The sequence below is a fragment of the Cyrtonyx montezumae genome, unplaced genomic scaffold (assembly GCF_038088225.1).
Source record: "Cyrtonyx montezumae isolate F1298 unplaced genomic scaffold, pur_monq_1.0 scaffold_36, whole genome shotgun sequence".
Taxonomy (NCBI): Eukaryota; Metazoa; Chordata; class Aves; order Galliformes; family Odontophoridae; genus Cyrtonyx; species Cyrtonyx montezumae.
The window spans coordinates 12,479,615-12,501,855 of NW_027072041.1; the positions used below are offsets into that span (position 1 = coordinate 12,479,615).

At 34.9% G+C, this 22,241-nt stretch overlaps 1 protein-coding gene across 1 annotated transcript in view; it reads left to right on the forward strand.

Moving 5' to 3' along the window:
* The window catches only part of KIAA0825 (KIAA0825 ortholog), a 185,584-nt gene that overhangs the window by 75,918 nt on the left and 87,425 nt on the right, over positions 1–22,241 (forward strand). The window contains exons 17-18 of the mRNA XM_065745607.1: positions 3,066–3,221; positions 7,351–7,445. Of these exons, the coding sequence (XP_065601679.1) occupies positions 3,066–3,221; positions 7,351–7,445 (251 nt within the window). The remainder of the gene's footprint in view (positions 1–3,065; positions 3,222–7,350; positions 7,446–22,241) is intronic.

Genomic DNA, 22,241 nt, shown 5'->3' on the forward strand with positions numbered 1-22,241 from the left:
ACCTGGAGCACATTCAGGATTTCACCTAGTATAATGAAGTGAAGAAAAGATTATGAGCAAGACCTCTTAAAATAGCACATAATGCTAGGTAGGTAGGGCAGTCACCAAAGGGACTAGACATGCAGGCTCAAGCTTTTATCTGTATCAAACTAAATGTCCAAACCGATAGAGCTTTAGCTAACAGTGTGGAATTTCGTCATTTTCCCCTTATGGAATTGTTTCGTTTTTCAGAAATTGCTATAAAAATCCATTTGGCAACTCCTGGGGTCAAAAGCGGAATCATATTCTAATTGAACAGGTAGAATATTTGTATCAGGTTCTGGAGACCCCAAATCAAGATCTGAGTCCTATGAGTATTCAGTTATTTATACAAAGTGGAGCAGCTCCAATAGGAGGTGAAAAGCTGAGAGAATTAGTTGGAAGAGGGACTTTAGCCTACCTTTCCACATCCCAGGTGTCTCTCCTTCATTTTTTTGCTGTTAGTAAGAGCTTCATTAAAAATAGAATATTTCTCAGTGGAAAAAACCTGTCTTGACTTAAAATCATAATAATAATAAAATTCTGATCAGCATAGGATGTAAGAATTTTACTCCCACTCATCTTTTGAAACAATTACAAAATATTTTAAGACTTAACATAGCGTTCTGCTAATGCATTTTTCAGTATTATATTTCACATTTTAGATTGTTAAATGCAGCTGACAACAACAGCACCAAAAAATAGACTGGATTGCCTGTTAGAAGGTCTGTGCTTTCCTTAGACTCCTTGGACTGTCAAAAGGTCATGCTCTGAAATTGAGTTTGGAGATCTTTATTCTATTAATAATTGCATATGAATGGAGAACAAAACAATGGGACAGAAAACTGTGGCTCAATAATTTTCCTTAGAAAGGCAGGGGAGAAGATGAATAAATTCTTAGAAGCTATGTTTGGCAAAAAATGTAATAAAGATCTATTATAGACACTGTAGAGCTCAAAATGGTCTACAGGTGAAGAGGTATATTTATCAAGAAGAATAATTACTTTTAAAGCTACTTCTCACTAATGGCTACGGAATTAAAACTGCCTTTCCTGAGCTGTCTAGCTCGCAAATATTGCCTGGTTTGTTTCATGTGCAGTCATTGATAGTAATGATACAGCTTACATGATTACAATCATGATTTTATTTTTTCTCACTTTTTTTAAACACAAGCCTTTCCGAGTCTACAGTGTATACAGTACTATAGGAGTCATTAAAGTAATGCATTTACCATTGCTGATTAAGTCTCTTTGTCAAAAAAAAATATATAAATCTTTAGTACTCACTATGAACAGGTTACCCAGTGAGGTTGTGAATGCCTTCTCCTTGGAAGCACTCAAGGCCATGTTGGATGGGGCTTTGAACAACCAAGTCTAGGATAAGAAATGAAAATCCCTGTGTTGGAAATTAGGCTGTATACCACTTGAAATGTTCAAAACTCTAGCAAGCATGACCTGAGCAGGTTCCACCTTTCCTCTGAGAAGGCAACAGATTCTTCTGCTGGAGCTGTGACAACCAGGTGGCTGAATTGCTTTTGAGTTGAGAAAATGCATTCCTATGAGGCAGTACTTTAAGTAAAGTTGGTGTATGTGTTGAAATATCAAGACACCTCACCTTACTGTTAATATATATATACTCTTTGCTATGGCATAGAGTAATGAATGGAGAAAAAGAGGGGAAAAAAACCCCAAAAGGTCCCAGAGGCTGGGAAAATCTAGGTAAAAGACTGAAAACATGTTTTCACAGCTGGATTACAGTGTTATTTAAAGCTAAAAGATCACTGAGATCTATATATATTTTTTTTAATACATTTTGGTAATTTCATTATTTTTAACCAGTCCTGACAATTGGCTGCAACCAGCAGACAGATCTGCTCTGTCTCTTGACTCTGATTTCCCAGTCGTAGGGCCTTCTCTGTATGAGTACTAGAAGTCATGTGACTTGCTCATCTGGCTGAAACCTTTATTTTTTTCTTGATAATTTCACAACATATGCTAGTGCCAGCATAAGGGAGAAAAAACTACAATTTATGTGGATCGGGGAGGAATTTGTGCCTTTCAAGCCAGACCACAGTTAGATCAGTTTAAGCTGATGATGAAATTATCCACTGAAGAGTACAGTGACTTGGCAGGTAGTTTACACACTTCCTCACCTGAGTCTGAAATTATTTTATTAGCTTAGTATTACTGCAAATATTTGCATCCATCCATCTTAATGAAGACTCACCTTGAGTACTCGCTCAATGTTATAGCAATCCTATCATTATGGACTTAATTTTAATAGTGATAAACTGTTCAATCGCAACAGTCCTTCCAGCAGTAGACCTATGTTTCTTTATCTAGCTCTTTGTAAAACTATTTAATCAAAACAGTTTATTGGCATGCAGTGATGATTTATTTACACAGCAGTTTAAAAATTGAAAACAAGAAAGACTGGCCAAAATAATTATGCCTGCTACACTATAGTTTATAGAATTGCCATGTAAATCACAGATGACTTCTAGTCTTCAAACGTTTAAATAATTAAAAATAGCTTCGAAGATTGGTAGAATGTTTACTTCCTATGTTTACACAGCTGATTTGAACAGTTTCTTTGAACAATTCATTTGTAGTCATGTAGTAGCTATGTAATGTAGTGCTATTTGAAATTATTTCTTTGTACTTTATCGTATAGAAGATATCATGTAATTGCTATAATACATTGCAATAGTATATAGGAAACATTTGTTTTTCACTTCTACATAGACCTAACAAATACATTAAGTGAGAACTGATTAATGTAAGTTGATGATAATTTCAAAACAGTAGCTTACAATGCTCTGGTTTACTTCTGTTTGGTGCTCACAAGGAGGTTATTTATTGTTTGTTAATCTTGAAAATACATACATATTGAGAAATATTTCTTATTTCTTCCTCTAATATAACGAATTTCTAGCAAGCACATATTAAATTGATTCTTGAAACTGGGGCAAATTTCACTTAGGCTACATGGCATATATTGTCCTATGTGTTTTATTTTCTTTGTTTTGTTTCCTTTTTCCTCATAAGCAATATTTGAATGAGCAACTGTCTTGTGAGAATTCTTCTGAAGAGACTGTTACTTCCAATCAAATCTTGCTTTTGACACTAAGAGGCAGAGAGGAACAAGCTGTCTTCAACCCCTTCCAGGTGCACAGCCAGTCTTGCGTGAAGGTGTTCAATCAGGTTTGTGAAAATCTGAAGCCATGGTTATAGTATAATTTTTGCATGTTGGTCTTATTATGATCATGATAATGACAGAGACTAAAGTTATGAAAAAGGAATTAATTACACGAGTTCAAATTTGATGAAGTGCAACGGGATATTATTACTCAGGAATTTAATGAGGGCACCCTCTGCAATATCATGATGTTCAAAAAGCAATTATTGTCCTTTTCTTTCATCATAATTCTTGCATATAAGGACAATTTAAAACTAAGACTTTCTGCGTTGGTTTGGTGTAGTGAAGGAAAGCCTATTAGCAGCAATGACACGTGTTATATCTGAGTGATGGTACAAGGGGCTCAGACCTTTGAGAAGTCGTGGCAAAATGCCAAATGCATATTTAGAGTCTTACCTGATGAGTCTTTCACAGAAATGATGAACAGTAATGTAAATTACTATTCGTTAGTGTAAGCTTTGAAAATTCAGAGCCAGTGGAAGAGGGGAGAGGGAATTAAAGGAGGCATGTCTGTGGTTTGCACAAACCATGCTAGTGATAAGCAAAGGATTATAAATTACTTATAGAAATCCCTTTCCAGATAAGAGTTTAAGAGAATACATCTAGTTGCCAAAATCTGTGCCAGAGAGCCACATAGTTAATTTGTTTCACAAAATGGATTGTAGTTTCAGGTAGCATTAGGACAACCAAAAATTTCATACACCATAGTTTCTCAGGACTTCTGAACCAATCATCTACAGTTTTGATTGTACTGTTTCAAACATTTAAGAATAAATGGTATTGAAGCTGCATGAAATTAATTCATGTTTCATACTTTTGGTTGAAAGACGCCTTTTTCCAGAACAACTTTGTTCTCAAATTGCATCATCTGCTTATTGCATTGTATTCATTTTGAACTATTTTACCAGCTGTATTGCTGTAAAATATGCATGGGTATGGGTTTCAGTTTTTTCCTTTTTTTTTCTTTTTTTTTTTTTGCTACTTGTTTAACCAATGCTTAATCACTGTCGTGTTGCAATCAAAGTGGTAATGTCCTGAAAAAGGAGATTAGTACCAATTTCACAAGGCTTCTCACACCAGAAGAACATGTTTTGAAGTGTCTTTTCCTTACAAGTGCTTACTTGGCAGAATTTAAGGGGGTGTAAAATCACTTCAATCTGAAATTCAGAAGACAGTTTACCATGCCTCAATTCTCAATTCATTAATAGCGTGCTAGAATAAGACCTTGAAGTAGTGGCAACTCAGCATAGAATTTTTCTGCTACATGGCAGTACTCTATTAATCAGCATATGACAGTGGATAGTTTGTCTTAAATTGCTTTGCACTTTTATAAACTTTTGGCATAAAATCTATTACTAAAATACAGAAAGTATTTTAGAATTAAGAAAAATACAATAGATCACAGAGCTTAAAGTACCGTGTACCAACCCTGTTGTTCACAGTAATGGGAATATTTTATGATCTTAACTGTATTATTAAGAAATTTAGTTCCCCTTACTACAAAATTGCACATTTTTTAGTGGTGGGGGATTGCGTTTATTAAATAGGGGCCAGTGTAGTTTGGTGTCTGGTGCCTTGTGAAGGCTATTTCCAAGGCCTATAAGAATATATCAGAGCACTTTTATAGAATCATGGAGCCATGGAATCATGGATTTGGAAGGAACCATTTAGGGTCACCTAGTCCAGCTCCCCTGCAATGAACAGGGACACCTGTAGCTTGATCACGTCGCTTAGAGCTCAAATTGAGCTTAGACCTCAAATTCCTCAGATGAGCATCCTTCACCATTCTGGACAAAGAACAATTATTTTTCTCATGGAATATTTGTTTTCTTACAATCATTCTTAATGATTGGCAACTGCCATGAAACTGACAAGTTTCTTTAAAACTGACAAATTTTCTCTAAGCCTAATGTGAGTTGATGTGTATTCAATACAGGAAATAATGTTTGATCCTCGAGAAATCCTAAGTCTTGGTACAACTCTGATTTCACGACCTATTTTACCAAGGAGTTATTTATGTATGGCATTTAATTTTTTTCTTTCAGAGGGGCCAGTCTGAATAGGCAATACTTCCTGTGAGGCCTAAGTCCTGACCAGGAATGCTTTTATTACAGTGTGGTATACTGTATGTTGTAAACACTCTTTGCTTCCTCAGCAGAGGATTTTTTTAAAGGAAAACATTTCAAAAGCTTTCTGAAAGATAATTTATAGCAAATATTTAATGTATTGTTTTTCAGTCTCTGTAAAAAATGCAGTACATTATTTAGGGTGGTTGACTTTTCTGTCCTGAAGTTTTCTTTTTATCCCCCATATGCCATATTTGGCAATTTTCCTAATCACAATTTCTGCAAGTTATACTGATCCTGAAACAAAGGCCACTGAACTGCTATTTTGAGTTCAACTGCAATTTTTATTAAAGATATGTAAATTTCCTATTTTCCAGCCCTCCATTCAGTAGCTGATTCTATGAAGTGTGTCATTTCTGTTAACAATTCAGCTATTTCATTCTTACATTCCTGCAAAAATTTTGAATAATCGCCATCTGGTCCTAGTAACTTGTTGCTCTTGATTTTATCAATTTGTCCTGACACCTCAGTCTCTGCCAGTGCTGCTGCTCTATTGTCTGATAAGATTTAAGTCCAGCCTGTACAACTCCTCAACAGCAGTAATAAAGAAAAATATTTTAAAGAAATTATTATCCTTTCCTGTAGTGTGTAGTGTTTTTGTGTTTGGTTTGGGGTTTGATTGCTGTTTCATTTATTTGGGGTTTTTTTGTTTGTTTTATTTTAAAGTCTGGTTTTTTGTTGGTTTTTTTTTTTTTTCACAAAACTGATCAGTCTGCTAGGCTGAGTTTTAATCTACTAGGTGCTTATAAACTTTCCTAAATATGCTTATGATGATCAATGCAGCCAGTTTAGCTTCTCCCATTTACTGTCCTTGCTTTTATAAGCGTTTCCTCCATATATTTTTTTTCTATTTCTAATTTAGTGTTGAGCATTGAACAATTGCATGTTTTCTCCCCTGTATTCTCCCACTGTTTTCTCTGTTGAATCATTCTGCTGTTTCATGTTTATCAGATGTTCTGTTACTTCTTTGTTTACGTTGTACTTTCATTTCATTATTCTTTCGTTAGCTACTCTTGTCTCCCTCTCTGACTCTGTACTTCCCCCTTCTTTTTTGAATGTTACTTTTAAGTGAGTTCCAGAGGTGAGATTTAGTGAGAACATTAAATAAGAAGGAAGGGAATAAAAACTAAAGATGGAAGGAATGGGAGAAGGGCTACCTGCAGAAATTCCTTTCCCAGAAGTACCAACTTCTTCTGTAAGATAGATATCTATACTACATGTCACACATCTGTCTTTTTATTTAGGAGTATTTTCATTGTTATGACTAACTTCATCTATTTTTTCTTCAGACTGCTCAGTGCTATTTTAGCATCACAATAATAATTTTTGAATGATTCCTTTGCTGATCAGTACTGACAACCAAAATTAATATTGTGCAGCAAGAGTTACTGTTTTAAAAACACAAATTTTGTGTGTGGTCTTTTGTCTACACATTGTCACTACATGTTGCTTTTATTTATTAAATAAGGAGTCTGTAAGGGTATAACTTCACATTGCCTAGACTTACTGGTGTCTTTATAATAAAAATGTGGTGAACAGAATAACATAGAAAAATAAACAGGTAAATCATTCTTCTCTAATTAAGACACAGGTTACACTAAGTAACTAACCACACAAAGTTGCTCACTACAAACTTTTTACTGACAGCAGAAAATATAAATTGCTGTTACATAAAAAGTTGCCAGTTATTTTGCTTTTCAAATAAAGAGTCAAGCTTTCAGACAAAGTGGTTGGGCAGAATGCCATTAACAGTTGGAAGAATAACAGTTCAAAAAATTGATGTATCTTTTTCTAAATAATGGTTACATTCCCAAATGGATTTGTAAATTAATTGCCATCTTATTGGAATAAAAACCTTCTACTGTGGACATGATTGATATCATCTGTCTAAGTCCTTGTTCTAGACCCCCCTCCTTCATGGTTAGTATATCACAGCTGGAGCTTTAATTTACTGATGATATTAACACTGATTAATAACTAACAAAAGCTTCTTGCCATGTATCAACAGTCAACCATTACTGAATGGAACTGGGATTGGTCAGACTTGCTGCCAAGTTGTTTGGGACTGAATCAGATGACCTTCAGGGTGCTGTTGGCACACAGGTAAAGGGATTCCTGCAATTAACTGCACTTTCTACTTGTCTGCTTTACTTTATAGTGGTCAATGCATATAGATTTTAGCAGTGAAATTAATGAAGTAAATTATAAATTTATTTTTGAATATGCATTTTTAAAATGAAAATACTTTTGTCTCTTTGTTCCATACAGAGATAGTTTGTAATTCCTATTTTGAGGACCCAATTTTTTATTTCTTGCTGACTTTTGATTTATACTGGTATTGACCATACACAGTACTTCAAAAAGAAACTAGTTAATTTAAACTTTCTTAGGGCTGTACTGCCCATAAAGGTTTCAGCACAAAACACTGGGGACATTTGCTTAAGTTGCATTGAGTTTTACATTCATTTGGATGTATGGAAAGTATAGTTAGAAATGTGAAGTGTTTCTCTAATAAATTTTAACTAATGAAATTCTTTAAACAGGTTGGTTTTTTTACTTGTAAAATTTATACCCATACATAAATTAAGCCTTTATTTAATGCAGAATTTATATTCATTAAATTCAAAAATCCTTAAAATCACAAAATTGCAGCAGGAAAAAGATAGGTATATTTTCTAAAATATTTATCATATAGCCTTGGAATGATTGGAAAATGTATATGGTTAACTAAGAAGTGTCATCTTCTCTTTGTAATGCTCAGTCTGTGTACAGTTGAATTATTTGTCTTTTAATGTTAATTAGTTTTCTGTTTAGAAACTATAGTGGCAATATTCAAGTGTGCTAGATCAAAAATGATTTTATGTTTTTTTGACATATTTTCAATATATTACCAGAACTCAGTGGAACATTTAATTCCAATTCAATTTTACATACAAAATATTTGTTCAGTTTACTTACACTCTTCTTAATTCTACTATAATAAATTCTTCCCCAAACCAAATGGTTATTTTCTAAAATTTTAACACGGTTGCGCAGAAAGTAATTCTAGCAAAAAAAAAAAAAAAAAGCCTTCCCTTTTGCCATTCAGTTTTCCTCTGTTACTCTGTTCTAGGCAGAATATATGGCGATATGAACTTTTCGGTTTGTACCAGTAGTGCCATTTCTATGTCCTGTTTTCTAGCTAGATAGGCCAATTCTTGTAGTCTTGTAGTCAGCTAGTCTTGTAGTTAATCAAACAAACTTTGCAAGTGACTCAAATAAGCCATATCTTTTGGTGATGTTTCATACCCCTACCTAAAATTACACAGATTTCAGCTTTACTCATGTCATGCCTTAAGGATCAGCCTAAGTGGGTGTGTGGTTATTTTGACAGTCAATTTATGCTGAATCCATCCTGTTTTTACTACTTCCTTCTTCCAGCGAGGTGAATGAAACAAAGGACAGCTCTTAAAATAGAGTCAGAATCATCATACTGCTATAATTACTCATTTCTCTAACATGTGCTAAAGGTTTCCCTTAGCTTAGTTAGTTTTTCTCTTAGCTTTGTGCAGACCAAACTATTTTACCCACTCAAATTGGTCACGAGGTCTATTTCTTTTTATATTTATAGAGAAATACTGGCAAATGTACAAGAAGAAAAATAAGTATGTTCTCTCTTTTCTTCTGTGGAAAAAAAAAAAAAAGAAGGAAGTTTCAAAATGCTTAGGGGATTTATTTACAAGGGAAATGTTCTTAAATGTTCTTCTAACCTAGTTAATGACTGAGATAGGTGGAACAGGGTTATGGAAACATAGTCCCAGAGCCAGTGAGTGGTAGACAAATTAATTGGTTGGTGGTTAGGGGAAAGTAAGGCGCTTTTAGGACTGGTTAAAAACAGAATAAATGGTTGCATACTTCTTATTGTTGGCTCCACCTGAGTGCATAAATCTGTTCCACCAACTCCAACTTTCACTTCAAAGTGTTCAGGAAACTTCAAATGAAAGATGTGTGTTGTTAATGTTGGTAATGTTATCGTGTGATCTCAATCTTTCCAAATGTAAAAGGTTATCAAAAATGGCCTGTTAGAATTGATCATTAAGTGGAAATGAAAAAAGCATTTAATATCTTTAGAAACTTAAAAAAAATACTTACAGAAAGAAAACTTCATTCACTTTCTAGTTTCATTGGTGATTATTTATATATATACTTCCAGCTGCGAGATCAAGAGTTAAAACATACTTTTTTTATTATACTTAATAACATATTAACATTCAGCTAATTTATAGCATTTGTTTTAACCAAGTTCTCAAGCATGTCCCATATAGTCATGAAGAATCATGCTCTTTATTAAATCTTCTTGTGCTCAGTTTTACATCCTTACATAATCTCATTATGAAATTATCCTTATCTCTAATACATTCATTGAGTCAAGGAGACCATGTGCTTTTACTTTTTATTTAATTGATATACATTTTCACTTTTAATGATTGTCCTGCTCATAAAGGAAAGATTGTTACTGCCTGGCTAAGTTATGTTGAAACTGTTCATGCAGACTGTTGTATCAGCTGTCATTATCTTTTCTTGTTAGCTTTCTGGCAATGTCTCTGTAGGCACTGCAACATTTGGATGTACTTCAGTGACTGTAGTGTGTTGCCTTGCCCACTAACTAGGCATCCACACAGCCTCTTGCTCACACCTCTGCACCAGGTTGAGGAGGGAGAGTGGGAGGGGCCAAGGTGAGAAAACTGATGAGTTTAGATCAAGATAGGTGAAGTGAAAGCTGCGCATAGAAGCAAAGCAAAACAGGGAGCTCGTTCACTCCTACCCAGCAGGCAGACATTTAGGCATTTCCAGGAAAGCAAGGCTCATCACATTTAATGTAATAAGTACTTGAGCAGGCAAATACCATGATCTGAACATCACACCCATTTCTCATCTTTTCTCTTGGCTTTCCTTGCTGAGCACAGTGCCATAGGGTATGGCCTACCCACTTGGGAGCATGTGCCTTGCCCACATCCTCTCGTAGCCTCTTGTATGCCTACTTGCTGAGGAGGCAGAGTGGGAAAAAGAGAAAGCCTTGGCACTGTGTTGAGTGATTGTCAAAATGGTAGTGTATTATTAGTTCTATTTTAGACACAAGTTCTATTTTAGGCACAGCATCATCTGAGCCATATTCATTTTCATCATATGAAGAAAATGAACTCTGTCACAACTGAACCAAGTGTAGCAACTCATGCATGAAAGCAAATTCACCTTCTTGTTCATGTACTCTCCCTTATACTGATGCATGTTACTTCCTCTCTGTTTCCAGAAGATTATTGCAGATGACATGTATAATGTTAGAATATACATACACAGTATAATATTTGGTTGGGTTTTGTGATGTGACCTCCCTCTGCTGTTCTACAGAACTTCCAGATGCACTGGATATGTTACTGTAGGAAGCAGCTGCATTCTGCTCAATATAAATAGGAGAAACAGCCTAGAACTGTTTTAAACACAGGGAGTCATTGCCCAGTATTACAGTATTGCTATTCTGGGAAGTGGGGGGATTCCCTCCTTTAAAGTTAGGAAAGTTTCATGGAGCAGCAGGTACTAATGCAAGTCCTATGAGCTTTGATTTCATAGTAGTGATGTGATTGTGTGAGTGTGAATGTGTGAGTAGGAACATTCAGGGAGCTCCAGGAACAGAGGAGAACTCATGTCTGTGGCAAAGCCAACAGAGGTCAGGAGAAAAATACTAGTAGGAAGCCTAGGAACTTAAAAATGGGGAATATGTTGTTTTATTGTAAATGCATAAGATAAAAAAAATGATGCCAGGCACTATGAAGAAAATAAATTATCTCCCTGAAACGAGTGCAGTAAAAAGAATTATTCAAGTTAAAAGTAGTATTTGTTCAAGTGGATAAGAACTGCCATTAAATATAAATGGTGTAGACTGAGGATTAAAAGGTGATTTCCAACAGACCAGTATAGCTCAAGAACAGTTCTCCAAAAAGCATTTGAGCAGTGAACGTAAATAGTTTTAAGTTGAAATGGGGTAGACTCTGTGGTTTATGTCCAGCCACATGTTCTTGTGATTAAATATTCTCAATGGCCCAACAAATTTTCACAGTAGAAAGCATGGAATTGTTTTCATATTGTCTTGAGGTAAACTATCAAAAACTAATATGTTTTCTACTAGACTTAGGTAAAATATGTATGCTTTTTAGTAATGTTTGCTGCTGAATGCACACAAAATCTCATGTTTTTATAGCTGTACAATTTTTCTTAACATAGTCCAGAATGCATTTTGTCTAGTAAATTACAAGTTTAAATTACAGTTTACATGTGACACTGTTTTTTGACAAGGTTAAGTTTCCTTGATATTAGGTTGTTGTCCTAATGTAAGGAAAATGCTTTTGTGCTGTAGAATCTGATCTCGTATTCAGTGCTTCTTTTTATTTTTTTTATTTTAAAATACTATGACTGTTCTAAATGAAAACCATCTACTTGCCTTTTATGAACTAGCTTTCAATATAATTGTGGTATTTTTTCAGGCACTATAGTTGGGTGATAAAGTTATATATGTATATATGCATATATGTATATATGTATATATAACCTCTGATTAAGCTTAATAAAACTGAAATGGAGTAAAAAAATCTTGTTTAGACTTTCATATGATTTCAGGGCAAATCTGCATAGCTCTTGTATATTCTAGTGGATACACAGACACCATCTGTTGAGAATGGTAGCCATATGGTGAACTATTTATAGAAAATGTTTATATTCATTGTGTTGTTGATTATCTTGATATCCAGAAAATGCTCTTTTAAAATCCCGTTTATCAACACGTGGAAAAATTTATTATGTAGTTTTGAGATTGAAGAGAATGTCAGCATACTTGCATGCACTTTGCTAGTAGCGAAAGATTTTTATACAACCATCACAAGCCCGAGTCTGAGGTCTGAATGAAGATACCAAGGGTATGAAAAGGTAGCAAGTTCCCTGACAATTTTCTTTGTAGTGGAAACAAATGGTGGAATAGGAGTTACTGGCAGGATGCCAAGATAGAGCCCCTAATCTGCTCGGCAGGGGATGTCAGCCTTATGTCAGGTGTACTTTTGGATGTGTTCGTCCAACGTCCTTTTAGATAAGAGATACTCCTAGACTTTATGTATGTGCTAGATACTGGAAATCAGTACTGGTGCTACATCTACAAGTCAACTTTTAATAATATTTTGGTGAAGAACTGTGATGCCATTAATACTGAAGCACTTACCTCCTGCTTGGTGAGATTATAATGGATGTGTACAAGCTTTCTAAAATTCATAGAAGGATATGAAAGGCAGTATCTCGTTGTTACCAAATCACTGGACACTGGTTTATCACAAATACAGTGAGTATTAGAACCCGGTGCTATATCTAAAAGGGAAAAGAATGCCACTGGGATTTTTGGATAGGCAAGAATTTTTTTCGACAAGTGAGCTGGTCAGTAAGAAGACATATGTCAGATCCATCAACACAAGAATTATCCTCCATCTGTTTATCTCCTTCTTATATGAGTAATGAAACTATACCCTGACTTCAAGGAGCTGTCAGAAGTAACAGTTTAATTCCCTGCATGGCAGTTTTAAAGCAATGGTGACAGAATACACTTTTCTGAGCAAAAGTAAAGAGTATACTTTGTAAATACTGTTTGAATGCAATTCCAACCACTATTATGTATAAATTTGTAGCACAAAATGTGCAGGAAAGGGAACCTGAAGTTGAGACTTCCCATATGCAGTATGCCTTAGATTTTTCTAGTTGCTAGCAGTCTGTCTCTCCCAGGCTGACATGTTGATGAATCGTGTGTATAAAATAATATTCTTGAACACATTCACCAAAAAAAATATGCTAAAAAGAAAAGGACTGACATATTCCAGTTCATGTGAACATCTCATTAATAACTGGAATTTCTTTATCATTATACCTTTGCATATCTTGGGTACAGAATTGTGTACTTAACACACACAACTTCCTTTTTGAAGAACAACTATAAAATTGCTTCAGTAATGTTTCATTGTAGCTTGATACTTGCAATTGCTCAAAGTTTGCCTCTAGAAGAAAATTTTTAAAGGAGCTATATATGTTTGCATACACGTCTGCTTTAAAAACTGTGTAAAGAATTGCCTATATGCTAGAGTATAGACCTATTACAGTGTTGTTTCTTGCTTTCTCCACTGAAGTTAGATAGCACTTGTAAACATTTTTGTGTTCATCTTTCTTTCTCCACTGAAGTTAGATAGCACTTGTAAACATTTTTGTGTTCTTCTATATGTTTTGATGGAAAATAATTATAAGTAAATGCAATGCGATAGTGTTAATAATGCATTGTAAAACATGCATTTTTTGTTAAGATTCATATTTAATCAATTTCTACAGAAGTGTATGTCTTTCCTTCATTACTCTGTAGGTCACCCTGAAAGTAATGCCTCCTGTTTATTTCCTTAAAACCACCACAGATACAAAGAGCACAATAACACTGGTAGAGCAATTTCTCAGCTACAAAACACTGTTTTTCAGCATAGTGACCATGGCTAGCCAATTTGCATGGATTAGCTGATTGAGATGGTCTTCATTTTATGGTGTGACATATGTGCATGGGCATCCAGAACATGGCTTGTCATGATGCTGCTGTGGCCAGTGCTGAAATGCACCACCTCACTGTGCTCACATCCACTGTTTATCTCTGTAAATGTCCAGCAAGTGTCAATGAATGGGTGCCTTTTTTATTTTTTGCATAGAGGAATTCATTGACACACCTTTCTTCATGCAGACTTTCATGACAGAGCCATCTACCTTTACTTCATGCAGACTTTCATGACAGAGCCATCTACCATCTGTCCCATGACAACAAAATGTAATGGGCTACCTGTGGGAAGATTCAACCTCTACTGCCGTACTACCAAAATCTGCCTCTGACATCGTGGACCAACATAATAAAATAAGAGTCATTACTTTCAGAGCAGCCCTCATAGATATTTTTACATACTGTATGATTACTTGTAAGGATGACATTTTATGCAACTGTCTAATTAACCTAGTGACTGACATCCTGTGACCTGGCTGATTTTTCTTATAAATAGTTATATTCTTTCATCTGCAAATCATTTGCCTTCCTTTCAACTCTGTATCACATCCTCTTGCTAAGTAAGGAATCTTAAGTGGAGATAATTATATTTACCTTTTTATCTGTTCTTTCTGAGCCTTTCTGATCCCCGTTTTCATTCTTAATAGGGATATAGTTATCATAAATGTCTACAAAAGCTCTTAATGCTTATTAATTAATGCAGAATTACTCAAACTGTACACATTACTAAGCGGCTCATCTATACACTTCATCACTACGCACACAAAGGAAGAGGTGACAGAACACAAACCAACGATCTAAAAGTCTGTTTTGCCCAATGACCTCTTGTTTCTTTATTCTGTTTCTTTTATTCTGGGGATTTTCAGAAAAGTTCTGGTAATACAGAATAATTCATTTTCCAAGCTGTAAGGAGCTGAGACATAGAAATCTTCCAAAAGGTAAAGGGGAGAAGTACTAATGTAGAAGTTGAACAAATCAAAGATCTGGTCCTGCAACCACCTCTAAACTTTCTTCAACATTGCATAATTAGTATGTAGCAATGCCAAGAATTGAACCTAGCTCTTGTGACTAAATTTTATGATAAAAATATACCATACAGGCTCTGATCCATTGGTAGTTTTGGTATGCATAGGCAAAGGTATTTCAACTTTACTTATAAGAAATCTTTTAGCTGATTTGAATTGCTTGTAGTCTTCTTTGGAATTGATTGGCTACTCTCTGAAGCAGATAGGGAACAACTGTATGCTTTGTCTTGACGACCTTGAGATATTTGCTGTTCGTACTGCAAAGCAAATAGCAAAGACTGGTAGCTGCTACTGTGCAGATGACAGATCTTCATAGCTATAACTCCTCCCTTTCTATCTTTCAGTCTTTCAAAAAATTTATACTAGCTTTCTCACACACCCTTTCTCGATGTACTTCCTCTGTTCTGTCTAGCTCACTCTAATTAAACAACTCACTCCATAAAAGATAAAAAGCCCTAAAGACCTAATTGCCTCCCCTTCAGGTCCAGCTGACAAAATGAAACTACCCCAGAAAGCTTTATGATCATGACACAGTTTTGAAGACATGGAAAAATTTGGTCATTTTCACAAGTCCTGTTATTAATAAGCAGTGTGACTTCTGTAGGCATCTTAAAACATTCATAAGCAATCTGATCTCAAACTTCCTGGGGTAACATGTTCGCTGATAATATGGCCCCAAAAAATGTTTACTGTCATTGTTGTTTGTTTATTTTTTTTCTTTTAAAGTTTCTGATGGGACCTAACAACAAAATTAAGCAAAGTATGAGAAGCCATTATGAATCCTGAATCATGTAGCAAAGAGGGAATTCAGAATTGTCATTCTAATAGTTGACACTGGAAAATGTCATTGAAGTAATCTTTTTTTTATGTTAGTCTTTCGATTGACAGGTTATGACAAAACTGCATTCATGTTGCTTGAATACATCTTTTGTCTAGTTTTACATGCTTTTTGACTTGTCTAGAAAATGACATATTGAGGTTTTCATTAGCCTTAACCAGGTGTGATTTTCTTTATGGAAGATACCTTGGTAGGACGACAGTTGAAGGCGAATAAACCAGTGAAGCTTAGAAAGGCCACGGCCCTTCCTCAGATGGTTGTGATGAGTTGAAAGACTCATTAATCAACAACCAAGTCACAGGTGTGATGGTTTTCCTGTAGACTGCCAACAGACTGTGAAAGTCACATGCGACGCATGAAACTTAAACTAGGTGCATCTATAAACATTCTTAAACTTTCTTCCATTTTAGTTGAAGAACACAGCTCTGTAATGTTTTAATTACAGACTTCTAAAGCTTTGCTTTGTTGCTGTTTTCTGAGGAATACTAGTTGCCTTTTAAAACAAAAAAACAGTATATTGTTTCAGTCATTGCTCAAAATAACAAGTTCATTTAAGCACATAGCTTTGCTTGCAGTTTTAAATTTATGATTGTGTGCAAAACTGTAAAAAAAGAGAATCATAAATTTTCTGCATAACCATGCAAGGACATTTTTTCCATGACCTTCTAATTCTTTGCTCTAGTAAAAAAAAATGTCTGGAACAAATATTAAGTTATGCTGTAGTGCTGCAAAGCAGAGTAAAATCCTAAAATGTTTAAAGAGAAAGAAATTATGAGCTCTTTTTCGTTCAGCTAGTATGGATTTTTCACCTACACTGATGAGAAAAGCCAAAAGAATGAAATCTCTCTACAGTTCTTCCTCATTGAATCATGAGAATATTGTAGAACAACTTGAGCAGATGTAAGCTGAAGGACGAGAGGTTTGTGTAAATGTAAGCTCAAGGAATGAAATGCGGAGGCTGTGAAACGTTGTCAAGTGAAGAAAAGAAAGTAGAATAGATGTCCTGTTGTTGAGGATAAGATGGCAAAACAGATGTCTCAGCTCAGTGTAACATCAGTGGGAACCAGTTCAGGCTACCCCCGCTTAAAGGTTAGAAATTTACTGCAAAAATGACTTCTAGCTTTAATCCCACGACCACCAGAGATGTCAGTCATTTCTTGGAATTTCTGTCCCTGTCCTTGGAATGTGATGAATATGCATATACCATGCCTTTAAATATGTAGTCCTTTCTCTCTTTGGTGTGTGTGTTTGGTGAGCGATCCCCATGCACCCAGTGTGTAATAAAGGGAATACCTGCTTGACATAACTCATTGGCATGTCAAGTTACTGTCAGATTTCTTAGCTTCAGCATCATTCTTACTTAAACTCTGCAGATGCCCCAGAATTAAGGGAAGTGTAGTCAGAGGTCTTATAGCTTGCCATTACAATTTCTCCCCAAGATTATCCTTAAATTGAAATGTTCCCTATAGATAAAAATTAATTTTACTCTATCAAAAACCTTACATTATTGTATTTGCTAATTCCTTGCTCTCAAATTTTTGTCTTTTTCCAAATATGTATGTTCAGATTAATACAATTTTTTTTTTTCCAATTTGAAATGGATGTGAAAGTCATCCACCTTTGTCTGGGATGAGAAATCACAGAATCACAGAATTGTAGGGGATGAAAGGAACCTCTAGGGATCATCTAGTCCAACAATATTCTGTTTCACTCCTTAGCATATCTATCTTAGTTTTGAAGTTCATATATATATTTAATTTTAATTTGCAATCCATATTCTCCACTTATTATGCCTGGATCTCCAGTTGCAAGGTTATTTTGATCTAATTAAATTTAAATCAATGGAACTGGATGAAGTGTAATGCTTGCTTGCTCAAAAAAAAACCCAAAAAACAAACAAACAAACAAAAAAAACATAATGCACACCATAGACAAGAAAACAATGCTGCTGCATTTAGTGATGAATTAATAAGGATTTATAATATTTGTATATCAAAAGTGATATTTTCTTTGCTTATACAGAGCTCTGTAAACAGATATTTGAATATACTTGATTTTATAAAGTAACATTTTTATTTGATTACTCAGCACAGTGCTACAGTATGTTACCTCAGGAGTTATTAAAGTACACATTAGTGTCTTAGTAATCATTTTAGACAAAATTGTAATTTCTGTTTAATGGCAGTATATTTTAAAACAGAATTTCGTGTTGAGAACAGAGAGAATTTTATTTTGTTCTGAGTTTGACCATAATTACCTATATTTTTGAACATTAACTTTCTGTTGTTGCTTAAACACAATAATTAAACATTCCTTCAAAAAAACTACCCTTTTGAATAATGCAGAAATGATCTTTTCAACTCTAATAATAAAGACTGTGACAGCTGAATTTAAATGCAACCAAACTTTTCCCACTAAAGTGCTAAAGAAGTTAGCAATAAAAAAGTATAATTATTTATCTTGGGATAATTACATGGGTAATTTAGCATCACATTTGGATAATACTGAAAGCATCTGTATGATACATAGTTAAACCTCAGTAAATTGTGTATAGAAATCAAAGGTTTTCTTATTGTCTTTCAAATACAAAAGAATTATTTTAAAATGCTAAGTAGTAGCACCCCTTAAAAAGTATTTTTTTCTTTAATTTCTCTCATATTTTCAGTTTCACATTATTTATTGTTTCATATGGAGTGACTGTCAGATTGTTCTATGTAAATATCATTTGATGTACTTAGCCTTAAAGATGCATAGAGATAATTGGCTGTTCTGTTGCATAGATCATAGTTGATAAATGATTGCTGTGTGAAAAAACTCAATGCAGTATTTTCAGAATTTAGTAATAAACAGGAACTGCATCTGAATGCTAAATACACGACTTTGAAAATTAATGTATGTCAGTATTGTGTTTGAAAAGGAAGAAGCCACAATTTCAAATGTGAGATGATATTTCATTAATATAAAAACACAGTTTTAAAGATCTTACTTCATGCCATTTTCCACAGTGACTCTCAGATGCTGTGATTTCTCCATGTGCAGAGGTCCACCTGATATGCTAGATATTCTTTAGTTCCTTTTTGTGAGAAAAGTGATTTTTCTCTTGTATGTTTCCGCTGCACTGAAGATGCTGCAATTCACGTAGGAAAACTAGTTCTCCAGCAGTTCAGACCCTGTTTATTTATTGCTTTTACTAAGCAAAGTCAGCATCTTAAGCTCTTCCGGAGGCCAAAGGTTTCATGGTTATCACAGAATCTCTGATAAGCATATACTCAGTTAATTAGCTGAAATAATGCTCGCTAAAGTGTCAGTTTTCTATGTGCTCTATGCTGTATCCACAGGCTAAAATTCACCAATGTACTTTTTCCACAACACCTAAATGCAGTTACAGAGAAATAACTCCCTATTCAGAATAAGTTATAAGTCACACTCAGGCTAAGGTCAGGCTTGTTAATTTTTTTTTATCTAGCCCCATCTCTAATCAGTATTCGTTGAAGCATCGATTTACATTAAGCAAAGACAAATGAAAAATGCAAGAACATACATCTTTTTAAGAAGAATAGCCAGTGCCAACAGTTTGTATCTATCTCTCATCTTGCTGATGATCTCTTAAAATTTCCATGCAAGCACTGAAGAGTAGCAATAACAGAACTGTATTCTTTGGGATCCCAAACTTGAGGCCACTACAGGAAACAAGAGTAATTACAACTTCTGTCAAATGCTGTAAAATTAAATGCACTCTCAAAAGTGAAGGTATTAGACTTATAATGAAAAGTTCTATTCATTTCTGCCAGTATTTGCAAACAACAGTCTCTCAAGTACTGAATAGAAGTGAGGGAGCATTAACTTCCTGGGCACGCACTTGTTCTCATTGGCCTCCTTCTATATAAGCTTGAAACCATATGACATTCAGATATTTTAAAGTTTGGCTCTAAGGTCTTTTTCCAATATTGTGCCCAAAACAGAGTGATTTGTTGCTAACCAATCCCAGTTAACCAGCTTCAGACCATACTTTCTGGACAAGAAACAATTACCTGGCTAACAGTACCTATTCCTGTCTCTTATCAGCAAGGAATTGTGGTTAAAGAGCTTAGTGTGACAAAGGTTTTGTAGTTTCGTATCTTAATTTTTGTTAAGCATTATTATAAAATTAACAGATTATGATGTCCTTATTCCCTGAAGATTGTGCTTTGATTTATTTTACAGTACTGTAGTAGCATCACTCTAATATAAATAGTATTAAAATGTTATTTACTTTATTGATCTTGCTTATTGCATGATCTTTTAAATCTTTCATTAATTTAATTCTTTTTGCAAGTGGTTTATTTTAGCCTATTTTTTTTAAAAAAAAGTCTTATTTTAAAAGACACAAAGCATATTAATCTGTATGTCTTTAAGAATTATTTTAAACTCATAGAACCATATAGTATCACAAGTTGGAAGGGGCCCACAAGGATCAAGTCCAACTCCTAGCTCCCCACAACACAATCCAAACCCTATCTGAGGGTGCTGTCCAAACCCACTGTCCAAACCCATGGGGACCATGCCCACTGCCCTGTGCAGACCATTCCACCCAGCACCTAGCACTTGCCCTTGCTGAACCTGATCAGTGACCATGTTGTCTTTCAAGTACTTTTCACTAATTCCCAGAATGGTCTTCTCCATGGTTTTGTCAAACACTGAAGTTTTAAAATTTTGGGGTTTAACTTCTCCGAAACTCATGTGTATTCCCTCATTTGTATTATCAGTCCACAGTTTTAGAGTCATGGAAAAGCCCAGAGTGGAAGGCATCTTAAAGACCTCAGTCCAGCCTTCATGGGAGAAAGAGCCTGGGTCAAATTGTCTATCGCCCTGCCTAAGTGCATTTTGAGAACCTTCAGTAGTGGGAATTTGACCAAGTCCCTGCTGAAGTTGTTCTTGTAGGTGATTGTTTTCACTGTTATAAATTACATGAAAACAAAGCCTCTCCTGGTGTAACTCCTGTCAGTTATTTGTTGTCTTCTCCATGTGGCTAGCTGTGTATAGAGAGCCTTCATCCTCTTTGCAGGTGTCCTGTAAGCACAGGAATATTGTGATGGGGTGAGGCTCCTCTGAACCTCCCCAGGGTGAAAAGATCTAATTCTTTCAATTCTTCCTCAAGCAGATTCTCTAGCCCCTCGTTCACCTTTGTCAACACCCTGCAGCCTGTCATCTCCACATTCTTTTATTTTTTTATTTTTATTTTTTAATTCTGGAGACCAGAACTCTACGTAGTGATACAGAAACAGCCTAACAAGCACCAAGTAAAGGAGTGGGTGTATTTTGCATGTCTGTTAGTAATGCCCCTGTAGATGCAGCCTTTCTTAAGCAATGCACAGCTGACTCGTTCAGCTTGTTGTCCTCCAAGAGCTCCAGATCCTTTTTGCGAGTGTTTTCTGATACTATAGGTTTGTGGTGGTATCTACCATGTTTCATCTACTGATGCGGAAGTGATGCACTTTTTTTCCTTTTGCAGTGTGTGTTCAATCACCATTGCTTAGTTCTTTCATGTCTTAATTTTTATTTAATCATCTTGTTTATAATTAGTTATATTAACAGCAACTTTAATTTATTGTTCAACCGATTCTTCCAGAAAATAACCACATGACATTTTATTTGCAAACTTTTACCACTGTGTTATTGGACTCTCTTACATGAAAATACCTATACCCATTCTAAATAGTATCCTCAAAGATTTTATCTTCTACACAGTCTTATTGTTTTGCATATACAGTATGCCTCTGGGTAAATCTAAATTTGACATGGAAGCTCTAGGAATGTAGTGTGCATTCTAGAAGTCTAGATTGTCAGTTTCAACAAGAATGGTTTTGTGAAAATTATTAAGTTTATCACTATATATTCATCTTTGCAATGTAACCAGTTTTATGTAGTGTATAGGCAAGTATTCTCCTTCCCACCAATGTGAATCATTCCATTATGATTCCACACGGTCTTCTATATCAGGAGAGTTTCTTTTTTTGTTTTTGCTGAGTATGTATAGGTGTTTGTAGAATATGAAGAGTTTTTTGCTTTGTTTTTCAGTTTTATATTTCTCTTGAATTTTACACTGCTGATGGTACAGTCCCTACCAACCTTACATGTATTTTTCTTCTTTTTGTGTTAATAGCCTAATTTACAGAAATCTTTCATTTAGAATGGCTTTTTTATGACATTTTGACTGTCTCCACAAACTTTGCCAAGTATCCTTTTTTTTCGTTTTAATATGTCCTTGCTGTTGTAGGCAAAATTTGCCTGCAAGTGAAATAAGGACTGCTTGATCTTTATATAAACTAAAACATTATCCTGAAACAGCTTATTCCCATGCTTAATCTAATGAGTTGATTCTGTTTCAGTTCAATACAATAACTTGATGTCAACATTTTAATGTAGAATGTATGTTTGCAGTTCTGGGGTCTGGGGAGACT